This window comes from Mus musculus, chromosome 5 (assembly GCF_000001635.26).
Source record: "Mus musculus strain C57BL/6J chromosome 5, GRCm38.p6 C57BL/6J".
In the NCBI taxonomy this organism is placed as follows: domain Eukaryota; kingdom Metazoa; phylum Chordata; class Mammalia; order Rodentia; family Muridae; genus Mus; species Mus musculus.
In genome coordinates this window covers 147,875,832-147,895,940 of record NC_000071.6, presented here as the reverse complement: position 1 = coordinate 147,895,940, position 20,109 = coordinate 147,875,832, and the positions used below count along the sequence as shown (strand labels likewise).

General features: G+C 46.9%; 1 protein-coding gene across 4 annotated transcripts; it reads left to right on the top strand.

Annotated features, from left to right (window-relative positions):
- Positions 1-1,079: 1,079 nt before the first annotated feature.
- Slc46a3 (solute carrier family 46, member 3) lies at positions 1,080-20,044 on the top strand. Of its 4 annotated transcripts, none has more exons than XM_006504867.4 (7): positions 1,080-1,460; positions 1,896-2,108; positions 9,100-9,970; positions 11,661-11,744; positions 16,092-16,248; positions 16,727-16,798; positions 16,853-18,095. In XM_006504867.4, exons 2-7 carry the CDS (start codon positions 1,920-1,922, stop codon positions 16,860-16,862), a joined length of 1,383 nt encoding a protein of 460 aa, XP_006504930.1. In that variant the 5' UTR covers positions 1,080-1,460; positions 1,896-1,919; the 3' UTR covers positions 16,863-18,095. The 4 variants fall into 4 exon arrangements, with proteins under 4 accessions (XP_006504930.1, XP_006504928.1, NP_001343931.1 ...); XM_006504865.4 differs by having other exon boundaries at positions 1,122-1,232; positions 1,345-1,460; positions 16,727-17,529; NM_001357002.1 differs by having other exon boundaries at positions 1,126-1,232; positions 16,727-20,044.
- The last annotated feature ends 65 nt before the right edge of the window (positions 20,045-20,109 follow it).

The following is a 20,109-nucleotide window of genomic DNA, read 5'->3' as shown; positions in this document are numbered from 1 at the left end:
GAGAGAGGGTGGTTCAGTGGTTAGGAGCATTGCACCAGTACTCTCATCTGGGCAAAAATAGCCCATAGTCTGGAGTGTTACTCCTTTATCAATAAGGCTCTGGCCCACATCTGACCTTGATCTCTAGATAAGAGTAAGAGGCGCATTTGCAGGATTGTCCCCCACTTCCTGACGCAACCACTCCAGCCTAAGGTCTTCCTTTTTTGGACGGGTCCCCAAATCACAGAACTCTCAGCTTGCTTCTCTTCCTCAGGAAGTAACCCCCTATCAGCTGCAGGTGTGCTCCAGCTGTGCGCGTTGGCGGCCATTAGCGGCGGTCCTACTGTCTAGGGTGTTGCCATGGCTTTGTGAGACTTACTTACATCTTCTCAACAGAGAAAGAGCCGACTTTCAGAGAGATTTAACAATCCCCTCCCCCGCAACTCAGCAGGGGTGGCTGGAGAGAAGCTCACTAATGAAGAACACTTACTGCTCTGGGTTCCGTTTCTACGCTCTCAGGGCAGCTCACAACTGCCTGTAACACAAATTCTAGCACCATTTTCTGACCTCTGCTCGGCGTGGGCATACACATAAAATAAATGACTACGTAAAATGTAGTGAATATTTCGTTTAAATTTTCCCAAGGCCAACAACTCCCCTACTCGGAACTCTTCTCCTCTCATGAACTTTCAGTGTCTTCTCTCTCACATTGCTTGTGCAGACGCTTGCTGGGTCCACCGGAATGCTGCAGTGAACTGCAACCCTAGCGTATGACGTTTCCAACCACTTATTATTATCATCATTATTATCATTATTATTATTATCATTATCTGCTTTGGACAGGAGTCTTGTTATATCGTTGGGCTAGTCTCGAACTCTCGATCCAGATACCTATGACTCCACGGCGCTTCAGCGAAAACCAATAATCCTATCCAGATACGCTTAGCAGAACCTTCGCAGAGCTGCCGGGATCACCCAACTTGCCCAGCAACTCGGGGAGATTCAGCCGCTGAACCTTCGGGGGCGGGTGCAAGAGAATGACACTGCGCTAGACCAATCGCTACGGGGGCGCCGGCCGCCATACCCAATCACAAGCGAGCTAGGGAAGCGGGTGACAGCTCCGGCCGAAGATTGCCAGCTCTTGGCAGAGTGATGATGCTCGGCGGCCGAGTCACCACTAGGGCCCAAAGACCAAGAGTGCGGCGGCGCGGGGAGCGGCGGGGACTGAGTCCAGGGCCAACAGAGTCCGGGAGGTGCGCTTATTTCTCTTTGCCTTCTAACAGGGCTCGAGTGTCCCGTCCCAAGGGACGTCCCCCTGTTGCGGTCTAGCTCCACCTCGCTGCCCCTTCCTTTGGCTCTTCCCAGCTGGCGAACCGTGCTGAAAACCCGGGGGCGCTACGCCCCGCACTGGGTAACGGAGAACACAGTCCCGACTACGGTCCCACCTGTGCCTAGCCTAGCAGGAAAACTGTAACCGTGGGGTGAGTTTTAAAAACGAAAACAGAAACTAAACTCCCCTTCCGATCGGGAGCTGCTTTTTACAAGGCCCTTAACCTGCAGCCAAAATAATAGTAATTACATAACCTCCGGGTCCCCGGGTAACTTCATTGTTTACCTTATGGGAACCGGCCGGTGCTGTTCTGCTCAGCACTGTGAGCATTAGCTAAGCGGAGTCGGGGGCGGAGGTTGACTTAGTCCCTGCTCCTCGGAGAGAACTAGGGTACCCTCTCCCGGCAAGGGCACTCTCTCAGAAATCTGGAACTCTTTTTGCTTGCTAATGTTTGTTTATGACACATTGTTCCAACTTCCCCACTTTTGAGAATTTAGCCTCTGGGATAAAAAATCAACTGATGATTTCTATCCCCCCCCCCCACACTCGCCCCGTTTCTCTCCTCCCGCTTCCCGCTCTGCAATAGACTCGATCTGCCCACTTGAGCAATATGAAGATTTCATTCATAGAGCCCGCCATTCTCCTGAACGCGTTTGCTATGACTCTGACCATCCCGCTGACAGCGCAGTACGTGTACCGGAGGATCTGGGAGGAAACCGGTAACTACACCTTTGCTTCCAATAGCAATGGCTCTGAGTGTGACCAAAACAAAAGCAGCTCCATCTTTGCATTCCGGGAGGTAAGAAATTAAAATTAAAACCTCCCATCCTGGAGTCACAGGGAATGGAAACAGGTTCCAAACCAAAGAGGCTCTCCAAGGTGTGACCACACACACACACACACACACACACACACACACACACACACACTGAAATTAAGCCACCTTCTCTCTGTTCCTATTTCGGTTAATAGTTCCTCTTGACACCTTTAATCTGGCTCTTTCTAACTCTCTAAGGCACCTCCACTCCTGTCCCCAATCCCCACCCACCTTGTGGGACCAACTCTTTTATCCTTAGGAAATCTCACTACAATCTCACCCACTCTTCCTTGGTCTCTTGAATAACAAAAGTCCAGAAAAACTGACCAGAGTCAGCTGCCTCCCATGGGGGCGGGGCAGCAATTGTTGAGGTCTGGAGGCAGCCTTAGATAAGATAAACTGGGCTCCCTGGAGTTGAGTCCTGCATCCACATCTGGGCTGGCGAGTGCTTACTTTAGCTCTCAGTAAAACCGTTTAGCTAGACGTGGTGGGGACTCGCTCGGTTCTGTGTGTATCTGACAAGAGCTTTGTCATCATTCTCATCATTCTTATGAGGCAGGCTCTGTCAAGCAGGATTCAGGAGACGTCAGCTGTTTATCTACAGGGCTGCGTTTGCAAGCTCAGAACTGCGCTCACTTAGGCATATTTGGTGGCAACAAAAGATTGGCCCTGCCTTCACCCGCACAGACAAGAGAGGGTGGAGGCAGCTGCACAGCTGCCTTCCCTGATCGTAGGGTCTCTCTGTACCGGCAAATGAGCCTGGGGTGAGGACCCGCAGAGAGTGCCCATGGGAAGGCCTGAGGCCCCCCGCAGCAGCCCAAAGGTAGCAGGCAGAAGTGGATGGGACAAAGTTCACCTGCATGGCCAAGGCCTGCCCTCACTCATGCCCTCTTGCTGAGGAGAGCTTTCTTGGAATAGAGCATTCCAACCAGCCATGGGGACAGCACAACCATAAAGAGTCATAAGGGCCTCACCAGTGGTTCACTGCCCTCTACAAAGTCTGCTCACGTCTGTAATACAGCACTCAGGAGGCTGGAGGAGGGTTGTGAGTTCAAGATCAACCTGGGCTACCCTGTCTCAAGGTAACAACAACAATAAAGGGGCAGAAGGATGGCTAGATAGATAGACAGACAGACAGATAGGTACATCGATTGATCGTTAGAGGTAGGTAGAGAGACAGACAGACAGACAGATGGAAGAAGCTAAGTACTAGATCACATGACTATGATGTCCAAGGGCCTAGGCTGGATTCCTCAGATCTTAAAAGAAAAATGTTTCAAGATCCATCTTTCCCAGGATTGAGAAGGTTCCAGGAGCTCATCATTTCTGAGATCGAGTCAGGGATTGTTTTCAGCCCTCCCCGAGTACCGGGGCAAGCCCCTTGCTGCAGTATGGGAGGGAAGCTGGAGCCTGGGAGGGAAGTACCTGTTTGTGTTCTACACTGAAGGAAGGCCAGTGTTGGCTTCTCCAGCTCTAGTTGTTGACCAACACCCCACATACACACACACACTGCATAGAGCAGTGTGGTCTCTTTTTGCTTTAAGGCAAACTTCCAATTTGATGTTTCTTTTCCTTTTTTGTTTTCAAATGGACTAACATTCAAGTGACTATGGGGGGGGGGTGTTGTTATGTTTTATTTTGTTTTTTGTTTTCAAGACAGGGTTTCTCTGTGTAGCTGTGGTTGTCCTGGAACTTGCTCTGTAGATCAGGCTGGCCTCAAACACACAGAGATCCACTTGCTTCTGCCTCCCGAGTGCTGGAGTTAAAAGTGTGAGGCACCGCAGCCCAGCCAAGAGACTATTCATACTCTAAGTCTTGTTCCCCAAAGTTGGTGCCCTCAGATCTCGGGTGCTTTCCCTAAGAGTGGGGAAGTAGAAACCACTGCCCCACCACACCCCACCCCACTCCATCCCTATTCCCCTGCCCAACCCTACCTTGCTGGCCACGGCTGGGACAGGACAGGACAGGACATAAAGGGAGACTGACAGCCTCATTTTTGTCTGCATCGCTTCCTTCTGGGCCCTTTCAAGATGCTGTCCTTGCGTGACTTCGCAGAGAATACCGTCCTCCATCTCAGTCTGAAAGCCTGCTCTCCTACTCAGAGCTTCCATTACTAGCAACTGGCTCTGTTGTATGATCTTGGCCCCTCGATTTCCAAATACGGGGCTAGGAGTTTGTATACAGGTCACCTTAAAAAATGAGAGCCGGGTGTGGTGGCACACGCCTCTAATCCCAGCACTCGGGAGGCAGAGGCAGGTGGATTTCTGAGTTTGAGGCCAGCCTGGTCTACAGAGTGAGTTCCAGGACAGCCAGGGATACACAGAGAAACCCTGTCTCAAAAAACAAAAAAATAAAAAATAAGGAGCCAGCCCTGGGAGAGTACTAGAAAAACAAGATTCCTTTCTTATCACCTGGCCCCAAGTGCCATTATGTGTAAAAGGACCTTGTGCATTATGACAGGACATAGTTGTCTGTCTTTCTGGTCAGAGTCTGCATCTCGGTTGCTGTGATAAAATGCTGACCAAAAACAAACTTGGAAGGGGAGAGGGTTTATCTGGTTAGAGCCCATCATGGAGGGAAGAAGGCAAGGCAGGAACCTGAAGCAGAGGCCAGGGGAGAACACTTCTTAATGGCATCCTTCCCATAGCTTGCTCAGCTACCTCTCTTATGCCGTCAGGACCAGCTGCCTAGGAATGGTGCCACCCACAGTGGGCTGGGCCCTCCCTCACAAACAACAATCAAGAAAAATGCACACAGACATGGCCACAGGCCAGTCTGGTGGAGGCAGCTCCTCCTTTGAGGTTCCCTCCTCCAAGCTGACTGTGTGTCAGGCTGACAACTGAAGCAGACTATGACACATCCCAATAACAAATACACCCACAGGTGCCTATGTGCTAGCTAGCATGTGACATATCGAGGTGTAGAAAGAAGAATAGCCTTAACTAAACTTGGAATGGTGGTGCATTGCCTGTAATTCTAGCCCCCAGGAGACAGGCCGGAAGATCATGAGTTCAAAGCTAACCTGGGAAACTTAGTAAGACACTCTATCTCAAAAATCCAAGGGCTGAGGATATAGCTTAACGACAGAGGGCTTACTTGGCATGCACAAAGCCTTGGGTTCAATCTTTGTCACCACCAAATATGTCATAATAAGCCCTATTTATTATTATTGAACATCCCAGCACCAGGGAGAGAGAGAAGCAGAGGGTTACAAGATCAAGACCAACTCGGGCTATATAAGGAGACCTTGTCTCAAAAAACTAAAAATAATTAAAGAATAAATTGAGCTCTCGCACCAATATTCCATATCTTGAGAGACTGTATCTTAAGGGGAAGTCTTATTTCCCAACCCTTTTTTATTAACACATACATACATACATACATACATACGTGTATATGTATGTGTATGTGTGTGTGTGTGTGTGTGTACATGTGTATGTCTTAGTGTTCTATTGCTGTGAACAGACACCATGACCATGGCAACTTTTTTTTTTCAAAGATTTCTTTATTATTATATGTAAGTACATTGTAGCTGTCTTTAGACACACCAGAAGAGGGCATCAGATCTCATTATGGATGGTTGTGAGCCACCATGTGGTTGCTGGGATTTGAAATCAGGACCTTTGGAAGAGCAGTGAGTGAGTGCTCTTAACCACTGAGCCACCTCACCAGCCCCATGGCAACTCTTATAAAGGAAAACATTTAATTGGGGCTGGCTTACAGTTCAGAGATTAAGTTTATTATTGTCACGGTGGGAAGCATGGTGGCACACAGGCAGACATGGTGCTGGAGGAGCTGAGAGTTCTACATCTGGATCAGCAGGCAGCAGGAAGAAGCGTCACTAGGCCAGGTTTGAGCTTCTGAAACCTAGAAGCCCATCCCCACGGACACTCATCCTCCTACAAGGCCACATAAACTAACAAGTGTCTATGGGGGCCATTTTTACTCAAATCACCCCAATATGTGAGTGTGCGCATCCATATTCTTGGGAGCCTAGAGGCCAGAAGTCTCATCTCCGTGCTAATCCCAGGCTTGATCTACACAGGGACCTCACACCATAGTTGATACTTTTGGCTAAGAAGAAAAGAAGTGGGTTCTAGCCATGTTTGATGACTTCTGTAGAGGAAGGAATTTTCTAACCACTTGATAATACCCTTTCCTTGTTAAATAATTACTTCTCATGTAGTAAATTAATAACAGGAGTCATAACAGAGACTGCTTTTCTCAGGTAATTTCTTTTTAAAGAGATGTTCTTATTTTAAGTGTATGGATGTTTTGCCTGCATGTATGTCTGATGTACAGTACGCTCAGAGGGCAGAAGAAGGCATCAGATCCCCTGAGACTGATGTTACGAATGGCTGTGGGTCACCATGTAAGTGCTGGAAACTGAACGTGGGCCCTCTGCAACAGCAGCCAGCGCTCCTAACCACTGAGCCACTCTCCAGACGCATAGTCTCTTTCTTATGCCCCCAGTGGTAACTCCAGATGGAGCTGTTCTTTGAGTTTTTCTTGTTAAAGATCTTGTTAAAAAAAAAAAAAAAAAAAAAAAAAGGGGGCTGGTGAGATGGCTCAGTGGGTAAGAGCACCCGACTGCTCTTCCGAAGGTCCAGAGTTCAAATCCCAGCAACCACATGGTGGCTCACAACCATCCGTAACAAGATCTGACTCCCTCTTCTGGAGTGTTTGAAGACAGCTACAGTGTACTTACATATAATAAATAAAAATAAATCTTTAAAAAAAAAAAAAAAAAAAAAAAAAAAGCAACAAGCAGTTTTCCCAGACTACAGAGGAGGTTGTGGCTGGTCAAGACTGGGTGAGAACTAACAGAAGAAAGGGGAAGACAGGCTTGGGTGGACCAGTATCAATGGGAACAGGAACCCCAAGGGGAAAACCTGCTTGAGAAATTGGTTAAAAGATGGCCTTATATTTACTCGATAAATACTTACCTGATGGCTACTCATGGAACAGGCAAGACTCGGTACTGAACACTGCCCAGGCCTTGCGCTGAGCAATTCAGATATCTCTCAATGTTAACCCTCCCATCAAAGTAAGTTTGACTTCCCTCCTGTCAGAAGAAGTGGTGACAGATATAATTGTTTGATAGTATCCTCGACTGCCTGCAAGGAGCAGAGGCCTTATCTCCTTCAGCCATGTGTTCATTCGGTACCCACCGAGAGCCTGCCCTGTGTGCCCAGGACTGTCCTCGGAGTTAGTGACACCGAGAGTAGGAAAACAAAGGTCTGGCCAACTGTAGGTTAGGTTATAGTGGGGCAGGAAAAACACTCAATTTTTTTTTTTTTTTAGGCTCATTAATCATCAGGCTGCTCTCCGACAGCATGGGCCTTTTGCTCTTCACAGACAGTATTTCACATTATAAACATGCCCAGTGTATGAATCAGACAAAACTAAGACATGGCAAACACAATATGCCTTTACTATATTTACTAAAGTATATTTACATTGGTGTTGTGTTCTGCCTCCATGTGAGAGCATCAGAGCCCCTGGAACTGGAGTTACAGTCAGTTGTGAAGTGCCATGTGGGTGCTGGGATTTGAACCCGGGTCCTTTGGAAGAGCAGCCAATGCTCTTAACCGCTGAGACATCTCTCCAAGACCCATAATATGTTTTAAAAAGACTTTTAAAATGAGTGTGTGTGTGTGTGTGTGTGTGTGTGTGTGTGTGTGTGTGTATGTGTGTGTGTGTATGGGTGTTTTGTCTATATGCAAGTTTGTGCACTGTGTACATACCTAGGTGCCTGTGGAGGCAAGAAAAAGATGCTGGATGCCCTAGAAGTGGAGTTATAAGAGTTAGGTATCACCATGTGGATGCTGGGAATCAAACCGGGGTCCTCTGCAAGAACAGCCAGTGCTTCTAACCACTGAGCAATATCTCCAGCCCCACATAATGTATTTAAATAGCCCCAAATTCTTCCCATCAAATGGCTGCCATAGTGAGTGTCACAGCTCCCCAAGTGTGTGCCCTTGTGCACACATGGCCTCTTGTCTATTGTCATCATATTCTTGGTCCATGGCTGCGACTGTCTTAAGCAATGTAAGACTCTTCCTCTGGATCTATCTCATTGCTTCTTTAGTAAATGAAGGAATCTATTCTCATTAGTTCTATCAGTGGACACAAAGATTAAAGGGGAGCAAAGGTCCGCTTAGTTAGAGACTACTGTCATAGTTTGAATATGTTTGGCCCAGGGAGTGGCACTATTAGGAGGTGCGGCCTTGTTAGAGTCGGTGTGTCACTGTGGGTGTGGGCTGTAAGACCCTCATTCTAGCTGCCTGGAAGCCAGCCTTCCACTAGCAGCCTTCAGATGAAGATGTAGAACTCTCAGCTTCTCCTGCACCATGTCTGCCTGGACGCTGCTATGTTCCCACCTTGATGATAATGGACTGAACCTCTCTAAACCTGTAAGCCAGCCCCACTTAAATGTTGTCCTTATAAGAGTTGCTTTGGCCATGGTGTCTGTTCACAGCACTAAAACCTTAACTAAGACAACTACCAAGCAAATAGACACAAAGTGTATATGTTCACTTCGCTCCTGTAGCCTAGGCAAGAAGACACATCACAGCAACGGTCATCATCACTGAATGTGTTGAACAGGAGTCACAATGGTGTCTCAGTGCAAATGGTTTATGGAGATGGGGTGGGGTGCGGTGGGAGTGGGAGAATACCATTCTATTGCCAACACCAGCGTCTGTAACATGCATATGTCCATTGTATAGACAGACACACCAAGGCACACATTTTTCTCTTTGTAGCTTTGACTCTCTACCCTGCATGGTGTCAGGGTCTCATGATGAAGTGTGGGTGTGTTACCTTCTAACGTGTGCATTATGAACCGCATGAAAACTTAATCGGCACCGTTTCCTCACATACCCGGGGGCCGCCCGCTCATAACCCGAGACAACACTGCAGTCTTTTTACAGTCACTGTATCTGTCAACCCTTTGTGTTTGTCCTTGCAGGAAGTTCAGAAAAAGGCATCTCTCTTCAACCTGCAGGTGGAAATGAGTGCCTTAATTCCTGGTCTGGTGTCTACCTTCATGCTTTTAGCGAGCAGCGACAACCACGGACGGAAACTTCCCATGGTCCTGTCATCTCTTGGCTCTCTGGGTACCAACACTTGGCTGTGCATGATGTCCTACTTTGACCTTCCTCTCCAGCTTCTGATAGCATCCACCTTTATTGGCGCCCTCTTTGGGAATTACACCACGTTCTGGGGAGCTTGCTTCGCCTACATTGTGGATCAGCAGAAAGAATACAAGCATAGAATCATCCGCATAGCCATCCTGGATTTCATGCTTGGAGTCGTTACTGGGCTAACAGGCCTGTCATCTGGCTATTTTATCCGAGAACTGGGTTTTGTGTGGTCCTATTTCATAACTGCCATGGTTCTTATAGTCAACCTGGCCTACATTTTATTTTTCCTCAATGATCCCATAAAGGAGTCTTCATCTCAGATTGTGACTATGTCATGTATCGAAAGCCTTAAGGACCTATTTTACCGGACTTACATGCTTTTTAAAAATGGTTCCAGTAAGCGGCAGGCTTTGCTTTGTCTGCTGATTTTTACCCTTGTCATTTATTTCTTTGTGATAATCGGAATCTCCCCAATTTTTACACTTTATGAGCTGGGCCCTCCGCTCTGCTGGAATGAGGTTTACATAGGCTATGGTTCAGCTCTGGGCAGTGTCTCCTTTTTAAGTAGTTTCCTAGGCATCTGGCTATTTTCTTATTGTTTGAAGGATATTCACATTGCCTATATTGGCATTTTTACCACCATGGTGGGGATGACGCTGGCTGCCTTCACCAGGACCACTCTAATGATGTTTTTAGGTAAGTTACAAATGTGTCTGATTTTTATGGAAAATGAATTCAGTCTGTTAGAGGGAGGGGTTTACACTCAACACAAAGCTCTCTACGAACCCATTCTATTGCAAGTAAACAGCTAGCTTGCCAGAAGTCAACAATCAGACAGCCAGCTTTACCAAGTTATGACAAGTTCTCAGAACCAACAAGATTTTGCAAATTTGAATATTTGCCAAAAGTACGTTGAGAGACATTTTTTTTTGTGTGCGGTTCAGTCCCTGAGTGTAGCTTCCACTGAAATGAGTGATCCTTTGAATGCTACGTTGGGAAGGGTTATGGAGCTGTAATAGAGAATCTTGGTCCAAGTCAGTCGTCTCTACCATGAAGGTATCACATCCTTGTCCCTTGCCAGACAAACAGTTTGAAGAATAAGACTTGACTTCCTCCTATATCGCTGGGTGACCTTGGCATGTTTGTCCCTCTGAGCCCTTCCGCTGATGGGCACAGGAATGCTCCATTCAGAGGGTTTTACACTGAATCTTGGAGAACTAGAGAGCACTTAGCCCAGTGCCTTTTAGACAGTGGGAGCTATGCCCCTGTTTCATGAAGAGGGCCAAGACCATAGTTAGTCAACATATGCATGCAAATACTCTGGAAAATGTAAATATGTTATTTGCAAAAGAATATGCCATTATTTGGTGATATGACTAAAAAATGATTCTATAAGAAGCATAGTTTAAAGCTGCCTGTGATCTGGGCAGTGGTGGCACATGCCTTTAATCACAGCACTCGGGAGGCAGAGGCAGGCGGATTTCTGAGTACGATGCCAGCCTGGTACACAGAGTGAGTTCCAGGACAGCCAGGGCTACAAGAGAAACCATGTCTCAGGAAAAAAAAAAAAAAAAGAATAGAATTTGGGAGGCAGAGGTAGGAGTCAGGTGTACATGTGAGTTTGAGGGCAGTCTGGTCTACATAGTAAGTTCCAAATTAGTAAGGGCAGCATAGTAAGGGCAGCACACACACACTTTAATATATGTATAAAATTTAAGAGCAGAGGCAATTGTGTTCACAGTTTCCAGCCAAAAACTGAACCAACAGGACAATAAGGAGTCAGCTTACCTATAAAGGAATCTTTACAGTAAGGGGATAAAAGTCCCCAAAATGCCAAAATAAAACATATAAAATAAAAATAAAAAACACAGAAGAGGAGCTGCAGGGACGGCTCCTCAGTTAAGAGCAGGCACCGCCCTTCAGAGGACCTAAGTTCAGTTCCCAGGCTGAGGACCACCTGGTCCGGGGAATCTAGCACATTCGTCTGCTCACCTGGGCATATACATATACATGGGACACACACACACACACACACACACACACACACACACTAACAAAAATGAAAATAATATTTTTAAAATGAGTAAAAGCTAATTAGTAGTCAAAACTTGCTAAATAAGTTATTACATCATTAGAGAAATAGGCAGATGGGTCTCATCTGGACCATATGCGCAGACTGAACACACTTGTATGAAAATGTCCATGAATGCCATTTGTAGGACCAAACCCAGAATTCTAGAATAAAGCAAGCCTCAGATCTATTAGGTAAAACTGCAGTCAGCTGGATCTTCAGCCGCAGTGAGTCAGGGTGTTCCTAGGAGGAAGTGTCTAGGTGCAAGGACATCCCGACTTAGCCTGGTTTGACTGTATCATTTATTTCTCTCAGTCAGGATTCCGTTCATTTTCACCATCATGCCACTTTCCGTCCTGAGGTCCATGCTGTCAAAGGTGGTCCACTCGACTGAGCAAGGTGAGTTTGCTTTAAAGCCTGCAACAGATGTGCCAACTGCAGTCATTACAATTGATGCTCGAAGCCTCTTTCCGGCCAGGGCCTCCTTTTGAAGGAAGCACCCGGCTTTGTTAGAAGCCAGATTACACTCAGGTGGAGGGGCCCTGCTTGGGGACCCTGCTTTAGGAGGCTCCTCTGGCCTTGTCTCAGCCAGAAGAAGGAAGGAGACCTTGGAGCCAAGGGGTTTTCCCCACTGTGCACTTTCAGCCCCCCTACACTCCAGCTGCAGTGTGGCTCCTGGGGCCACTCTGGTTCATGTCCACTGAGTGCCTGGATGACCCTCTCCCATGGACTGTGCCAGCCCCCACCAAAGTGGGGACCAGTAGTGACTCCTCATAGGCAGGCCTGCCCTGACCTTGCTGTACAAAGTTGTTGGCACCTCGTTGCGAATGATCCTTCTGAGCCAGACCTTGAGGGGAAGTCAAACGGAGCAGGCTGCAGTCGTTGGACAGCTCGCTCGCTGCTGTCTAGTTTCTAAATGGAACTCTTGAAAAGCCTGGGAATTCCATCATTGCATCTGGCCTTCCCTAGTAGAAAGACACAGCATACTTTATCCTTTGTGGGTTTTTCTTTTAGCTAAGAAACAGTGGCGTACATATGAAAAGTTCAGTCAAACTTACTATTTTGCACACTGACCAAAAAAATCCATGAAAATAGTTAAACCAACTTTAAGCTGTATGATATCTGCATATAATTTATACATAACCTTAGGCTTTCTTCATCTCTGTAATATCATGATGATCTGTAATATCTAAGATGATACAAATATTTAAATAGTAATTTTACTGTTTACTGCTTAGAGAATAATGACAAGAAAAAGCTGTCTTGTGTGTTTAGAGCCTAACTGTAGATTTGATGGGTAGTTGGCAGAACCTTCAGATGTTGAAGCCCATGTATATGGAGGGCCATCTATGCTTAGAAGGTGATCGTAACCTTCAGTTACATTCTCGCCTTGGGCCCCAGAAATGCTTTCTTCTGGGCTTTAACCTGAGACCAAGTTGGAAACTCAAAGCTGGTTCAAGCCCAGGGAATTCCATGCAATGTCATACAGAGGATGGGCCGTGTAGAGGCAGCCAGAGAGGGGCCCCAGACAGAGGGGCCCAGAGAAGACACACCATAGCCCAGGGCTGCTTCTTTTTTTTTTTTTTTTCTTTGAGACAGGGTTTCTCTGTATAGCTCTGGCTGTCCTGGAACTCACTTTGTAGACCAGGCTGGCCTTGAACTCAGAAATCCGCCTGCCTCTGCCTCCCGAGTGCTGGGATTAAAAGCATGCGCCACCACGCCCAGCCCAGTGCTGCTTCTTTCCCTTGACCGAGTGCAAGGTGGCCAGCAGGGAAGGCCCCAGTGGCAGACGGGAGCACAGAAGACGGGAGCTGTGGGGGTGCAGGTAGAGAATTACCACACAGGGTAGAGAAGGAAAGCAGTAAGTGGGTGCTGGTGTCTGCGGCACTGTCCTCCCTCAGTATTCTAGGACTGTCATCAGACTTGGGTACTTTTTGTGTCTTGTATTTGAGCCTTGAACGAGTGTTCTTACAGAGTATCAGTGAAACCGCTCCTCCTAGCGCACATGCGTTTGTGTCTGTTTAGTCAATGCTAGGGAAAACGGCATACTTCACTCAGGTTTAAAACATGATGATCGGTTCTTGGCTGCCTGTAAACTGAAGCTTCGTCTCCCTCGAAGGTCTTCATAGACTGTGTTGTGATGGAGCTTGTCTTGGGGTTCTATTGCTGTGAAGAGACACCGTAACCACGCAACTCTTACACATAAAATGTTTAATTGGGACCGGCTTACAGTTTCAGAGGTTCAGTCCATTGTCATCACGGTGGGGACAAGGCAGTGTCCAGGCAGACATGGTGCTGGAGGAGGAGCTGGGAGTTCCACATCTTGAGCAGAAGGGAGCCTGGCAGAGACTCTCATTCCACATTGGGTGGAGACTGAGCACTAGGACACCTCAGAGCTGGCTGACACAGTGACACACTTTCTCCCACAAGGCCACACCTATTTCCAAGGAGGCCACACCCACTAGTGCCACATCCCATGGGCCAAGCATATTCAAACCACCACAGTTATCTAGAGAGCACTTAGGAACAGAAAATTCTATAAAGATGCCATGGACAAACAGACCTGCGTTCATGACTTCCACAGTGGTTCCTCTGATGGGACACCAAAGGAATAACAACAAAAGAAAATAATTTAGTTAAGGGGCCGAGAGATGGCTCAGTGGTTGAGAGCACTGGCTGCTCTTGTCAGATCTGGATTCTGTCTCAGCACCCAAATGGTGACTCAGAACCATCTGTAAACGCCAGTTCCAGGGGATCTAACACCTTCTTCTGGCTTCCATAGGCACCAGGCATGCATGTGGTACATACACAGCCACAGGCCAAACATTAATATACATAAATAAATCTAAAAGGAATAATTATAATAATTATCTTGTTTCTATGCCTAAACTAAGAAGTATTTTAGATAGTGGCCAGATTTCAATATCTTAATATAGTCCCAATGCTTTATTTCTTTTTTTTAAAAAAAGGTTACTTTGTGAAAATATAATGAATTTTAGAGTGATCAAGAGAGAGAGGACAGACCACAGAGGCCACCAGGTGCAACCACTGTCTGCTAGCTGAAATCTGAGTGTTCAGAGGCCAGGGCACAGCTCAGTGGGAAAGGACATGTCTGAAAAACCAGAAGGGAGAGAAAAATAGCTTTTTGGTAATGTTTCTGAAAATTCCTGTGTTTTTAAGTCTTCTGACTTATAGTTGCTGTCTTGCTTTGGGGACACGCACAAACTCACAGTGAGTAGAAATCAGGATACAATAAGATGGTTCTGACTTCTGAGTGGCTTGATTTTCTTTATTTATTATTATTTTTTTACTTACTTACTTTATTTATTTATTTATTTTGAGACAGGGTTTCTCTGTGTAGTCCTGGAACTCATTCTGTAGACCAGGCTGGCCTGGAACTCAGAAATCTGCCTGCCTCTGCCTCCCAAGTGCTGGGATTAAAGGCATGCGCCACCACTGCCCGGCTATAATTATTTTTAAAGATTCATTTATTTTATGTACATGGGATGTTTTATCTGATACACATCTATCTGACACCAAAGAAGTCATCTGATCCTATGAGACTACAGTTGTAGATGGTTGTGAGCCACCACGTGGGTGCTGGGAATTGAACTCAGGACCCCCAGAAGAGCAGCTAGTGCTTTTGACTGAGCCATCACTCCAGCCCACTTGATTTTTTTTTTTTTTTTAACGTCTATACTCACTCTGGATGTATTTGTTCCAGCTTATTCAACACACTGGATTGCCCAGTGAGAGAGGTCAAGCAACAAATCAACACTATTCTGTAATAGTGTACTGCAGTAGACAGACAGCACCCAGCCTGACCTATTTACCTTAAGAGAATGGATAGACTTCCTTGTGTCTCAGAATCAGCACTGCACAGTCAGGGTTTTGTGCTATAGTGCTATTCCCAGGAGTAGCAAGAAACACAAACAAAATACCGTAACTAAGCAAGTAGGAAAGCCAGTTAAACCAACTCTGTGCATCACCATAAACCACGAGGGCAGTACATCTATCTACATGCTACTGGCTGACTGGTGAGCAGAGTCCAGAGGTAAGCCTTTGTTTGCTTACTTAACCCGTTTATCAATTGGCTACCATGCACCAGGACAGCTGGGCCCCCGAGGACCTCACAGAAGCAGAACAGATGTGTGCGTGGAGTTGACAGAGCTGGAACTCAGACCGGAGATACGTAAATGTCCACACAGGAGTTGTTATCTGTGGCTAGATGTCTGTCTAACGTGAAGGGTTAGCTTGAGGCTGGGTTGGAGACACTCCAGCCTCCAAATGAGTCAGCAGCTGGTACCTGTGTCAGCTTTCCCCTGTAGACATCGGAGCTCAGCTATTTGGGGTTTTCAACATCTCTCCCAACAGGTTCACAGGGAGCGCCTTGGCTCAGAGGGTTCATCTGCAAATCGCATCGGTGACCTTGGGGGATGGGGGCATGGAGCTGTTGTTGAGTCAGGCTCTCAAGAAGGACCTTGAGTTTCTGATCCCGAGCACCACAGGAGTGTGTGCCACCACCCCTGGCTTGTGCTGCGCTGGCTTCTTTCGAGCTAGCACAAGCGCTCTGACACCCGAGTCACATCCCCAGCACCTTCTCAAGGATATTGAGGGGATGGCTTTTGTTCGCCAAGGCATCGCCTGTTGCTGTTTTCAGTGAACAAGTTCTCTCCGTTCCCTTTTTGACTGTTCTGTAACTGCCTTTTCCTCTCCTTTCTCCCTCCACGCCTCTGCCCCAAACAGGTGCGTTGTTTGCTTGTATAGCTTTCTTAGAAACGCTGGCTGGGGTCACTTCGACCTCTGCGTACAGTGGGATTTACTCAGCCACTGTTGCCTGGTACCCTGGCTTCATCTTCCTGCTGTCCGCTGGCCTCCTGGTCCTCCCAGCCATCAGTCTATGGTAGGTAGCTCTCGTTCCATCAAAGGGCGATCGGGTTGAATGAATCGTCTACCTCTACCAGCAAAGTGACACAGGCTCTTGACATTTGGCTTCAGAGGATGCTTTTCTCAAGAATTATCGGTCATGAATACACCTGTCGATAACTTGAGAACTTAAAATGAGATAGTGCCACTGGCTGTTGAGAACTAGTTGGGGGTGGTGGCCTTAGGTCACAGACATAGAGGAGTCATTTTATGGGACTCTAAGATTCCACGGCAAAACAACTGAGTATCTTGGGAGTGTAGGAGAGAGGAAAAATCTCAAGGAGTTTATTAATTTTCAGAACACTATATGTAACAAATCAGTGGGGTTCAAGATGCCAGGATAAACCTGCTACATAGAACTTGAGCAATTTATTAAAAGCCACATGTGGGCGGGAAAGACAGAATCTTGGTAACTTATGTATCTCTTAACCCATTCCAAATTCTTGTTTTTGCAGCTGCGTCAAGAGCATTGGCTGGGAAGAGGGAAGCTACACACTCCTCGTCCACGAAGAACCCAGTGAGCACACATCAGACTAGTGACAGTCGGCAGCAATGCACACGTCCCTATGCAGTGAGCACACATCAGACTAGTGACAGTCGGCAGCAATGCACACGTCCCTATGCAGTGAGCACACATCAGACTAGTGACAGTCGGCAGTAATGCACATGTCCCTATGCAGTGAGCACACATCAGACTAGTGACAGTCGGCAGCAATGCACACGTCCCTCTGCGCAACTCCTGAAGAATATAAACTCCACAATCGCATTTCATCAGCAATCCACAGGACAAAACCCTGTCTCCTAACCCAAGTGAGTCGGGAGGAAGGCACCCAGCTCTGCTGCTTCTTGGGACCACCCAGCAGCACACTGTGTTCTACAGAGAACAGGCCCAGCACCTACCATGCTCACTTCTCCATGGACCAGAGAAACCCCGTGAAGAGCCGAGGAAGGCTTGTGAACCTTGTTAAAACTTAAAAGCAATAACTTCACTGGCATGCTCCAGTCTCCCATGTGATTGAGGAGTTCTGACCTCAGTCTCTCCGTCTGCACAATGGGCTTGCTGGCCTCTCAGGGATTTTGAAGACATAATGAGGAATTTTTATTCAGAATAATCACTGTTGAAATAATGTTTCAGGCATTTCTAGTTCTTCCCATACTTGACTGATGTTTTAAGAGCCTGTTAAGGCTCTACTAATGGAATGAAAAGTCCTTGAACAGAAGTACCTTTTAAAATATGTGGTTTTCATTTTTCCTAGTATTTTATTCACTGACAAGCCTGACAATGTTTTTATGTGTAATGAAGGGAGTGAGTAGAACATCAGATTATAAATACAATTGTCTTAAACTTTAAAACTGAGCTGACAGCTCAGTGTGGTATAAAGGCACACCTTATAGCCTGTGCTCACCCTGTGGCATGGCAGAAGGCTGTCATAGTCCACAGACCCTGGCTGGGCTTCTGCCTCTGATCTTTCTTCCCTTCCCCCCTTCTCGGGCTCCACACTGTACGGAGAAGGATGTTTTTAAAACACAGATCTTATCTTTTCCAGCAACTGTTGCTCATAGGGGAATAAGCGGGCAAGCATGTGACCCCACTCCACGTTACACACCCCCATACCCATACCTAGATCCATCCTTGTCCCCCAAATACTACCTCCTCTCCTGTTTACACTTTCAACTCGTCCCTCCTCTCGTGTTTTCGTAAAACTGTCTCAGCCAAAAATCCCTGCTTTCCCTGTGTGCCCAGGGTTCTTGACATGTAGCCTGCCCGCCAAGTCTCAGCAGGGCTTCCACAGTCCTTTGTATAAACAAGAATTCCACCCAGCATTTTCCAATGTATTTTTAAAGAGATTTTTAAGTGTGCGCCTGCCCTGTCTCCTAAACCAAGTGTGCTCTGCGGGAGCTCCACAGAGGATCTGTGCACCATTTGCACGCAGTGCTCATGGAGGCCAGAAGAGGGTGCTACACTTCCTGGAACTGGAGTTCCAGATGGTCGTGAGCTGCCTCGTGGGGATGGGAGCTGGACCCAGGTCCTCTGCAAGAGGAGCCAGTGCTCTAACCACTGAGCCATCTCTCCAGCCCAAGACCATATTTCTTTCTTTCCTGGTAGGTCTCCTTGAGGACAGGGACAGTCTCTGCTCATTGCATGCTTGGTAAATGTCTGCAGAACTAAATGTGAAGGCTACAATTTCTTTATTTTCATTTGCAAGAACTGTTTAAATTCCAACCCTAATGATTTGTGAAGTAACCGCTCCTCTCCGGTTCCTAAGCTAAACCTGCAAACAGATGGAAGTGTTGGCCCGTGCACCATTCAAGCCAATTCATCTTGTTTCCATCCTTTGTTCCCATGCAGGTGCATTTGTTTGTACCTGTGTAAGACAACTGCGGCTGCTGATGCTCAATCACTACCCACCTTAGCTTCTTAAGAATGGTTGTCCTTGCTCTGGGGCTCTGCAAGGAGCCTGGGCTGGCTGGCCAACTGGGACACACCAACACAGCTGGCTTTTCAGATGGTGCCTGAGGGACTGGAAACAGGGCTTTCTGTTTGCAAGGCAAGCACTTTACCTGGCTGCCTCCCCGGGCCCTTTACCAGACTTCTCCATTTTCATACGTAATGATAAAGATGCCGTGACTTTTCTATAATCTGGGAAAAACCACTTATGTTTACAAAGCTCGTTCCTTATCAACGTATGGCATTGCTAGTGACCCTGTAAAGTGGCTCTTCATTTCCCACGTGACAGGCGAGGAAGGTGAGCCTCAGGAACTCGAGGCTGGACTCTGGCCTTTCTATAGTATCAGTATATGCAGACGGACTGGACACAGTGGCACAGCACTTGCATACCAGATGCCAGGCCCTGAATTAGATCCCAATACGGCAAAGCAACGGCAAGCATGCACTATACTGCCTGTCCTCACCTGAACAGCCTACAGTGGCTGCCATTGAGACTAGACAGGATGGTCTTACAGTGGAGGGGCAATAGACAGCTTCTTGGCTGAGCAGAAACCTACTTGAGTGGCCTATATTTTGAGGGTCTCAACTGCTGGCCCAGTGAGTGTGGCTGTCTCATGTCCTCAAAGTTTGCGTCACGAGAGAGGAACATGTTCCAGGATGATCGCACAAGCACCATGTCCTTTCTTCTTGTTCTATACACCCATCTCTTCATCATTTCAACTCAATGGCTTAGTCACCCGTGCTCAGAGTCCACAAACAGTATCTTGTCTTGAAACCCAGTCAGAGGACTTTATTACAGGGTATTGCAGCAACTGCTTCAGTTTATTTTCAGCTATTGCTGTTAGCCTTTGACTTTGCCTAATTAAATTAAGTATCACAGACATTATGTCTTGAAGGAAAAAACCTAGCATGACAGAGTTAGATACTACCCGCAGTTTCAGAAATCCATTGGAGGTCCCAGAACAGGTCTCCATGGACCAAGGGGCTGATAACAAGGGCTGGCTGCCTTGTGGTCAGTGTTCTAAAGAGACGGCTGGATATTAGAACCCAGAGATGCCAGTGTGTCAGGGGGTAGGGAGACATGGTGGTTGTGCGGTCATCCTGGAACTATTCATGGGTGTATAACAGGAATATTCTCATAACTTAAAAACATTTCTGTACCTTGATACATAACTTAAAACCAAGTGACCTGTACCTTCCTTCCACAGAACACTGATAAGCTAACAGGTGAGATAAAACTTTGAACCACAATCATTCAAGCTTCATGCCCCGGCTGCTATACCTAACTTCTCACATAAAAAAGGCCAAACTCTGCAAACTTAAACTTCTCAACTTGTAAGAATACTTGGCTATAACCCTTAAAGTGCGAGTAGCATTCTACCGAGCAAC

What these genes read in the sequence shown, in the direction of transcription:
- Slc46a3 (NM_001357002.1), top strand. Translation starts at nt 1,920, where the DNA reads ATGAAGATTTCATTCATAGAGCCCGCCATTCTCCTGAACGCGTTTGCT. An exon ending in CCATCTTTGCATTCCGGGAG is followed by an intron (nt 2,109 to 9,099) that starts GTAAGAAATTAA and finishes TTGTCCTTGCAG; the next exon opens with GAAGTTCAGAAAAAGGCATC. An exon ending in CTCCCAGCCATCAGTCTATG is followed by an intron (nt 16,249 to 16,726) that starts GTAGGTAGCTCT and finishes TTGTTTTTGCAG; the next exon opens with CTGCGTCAAGAGCATTGGCT.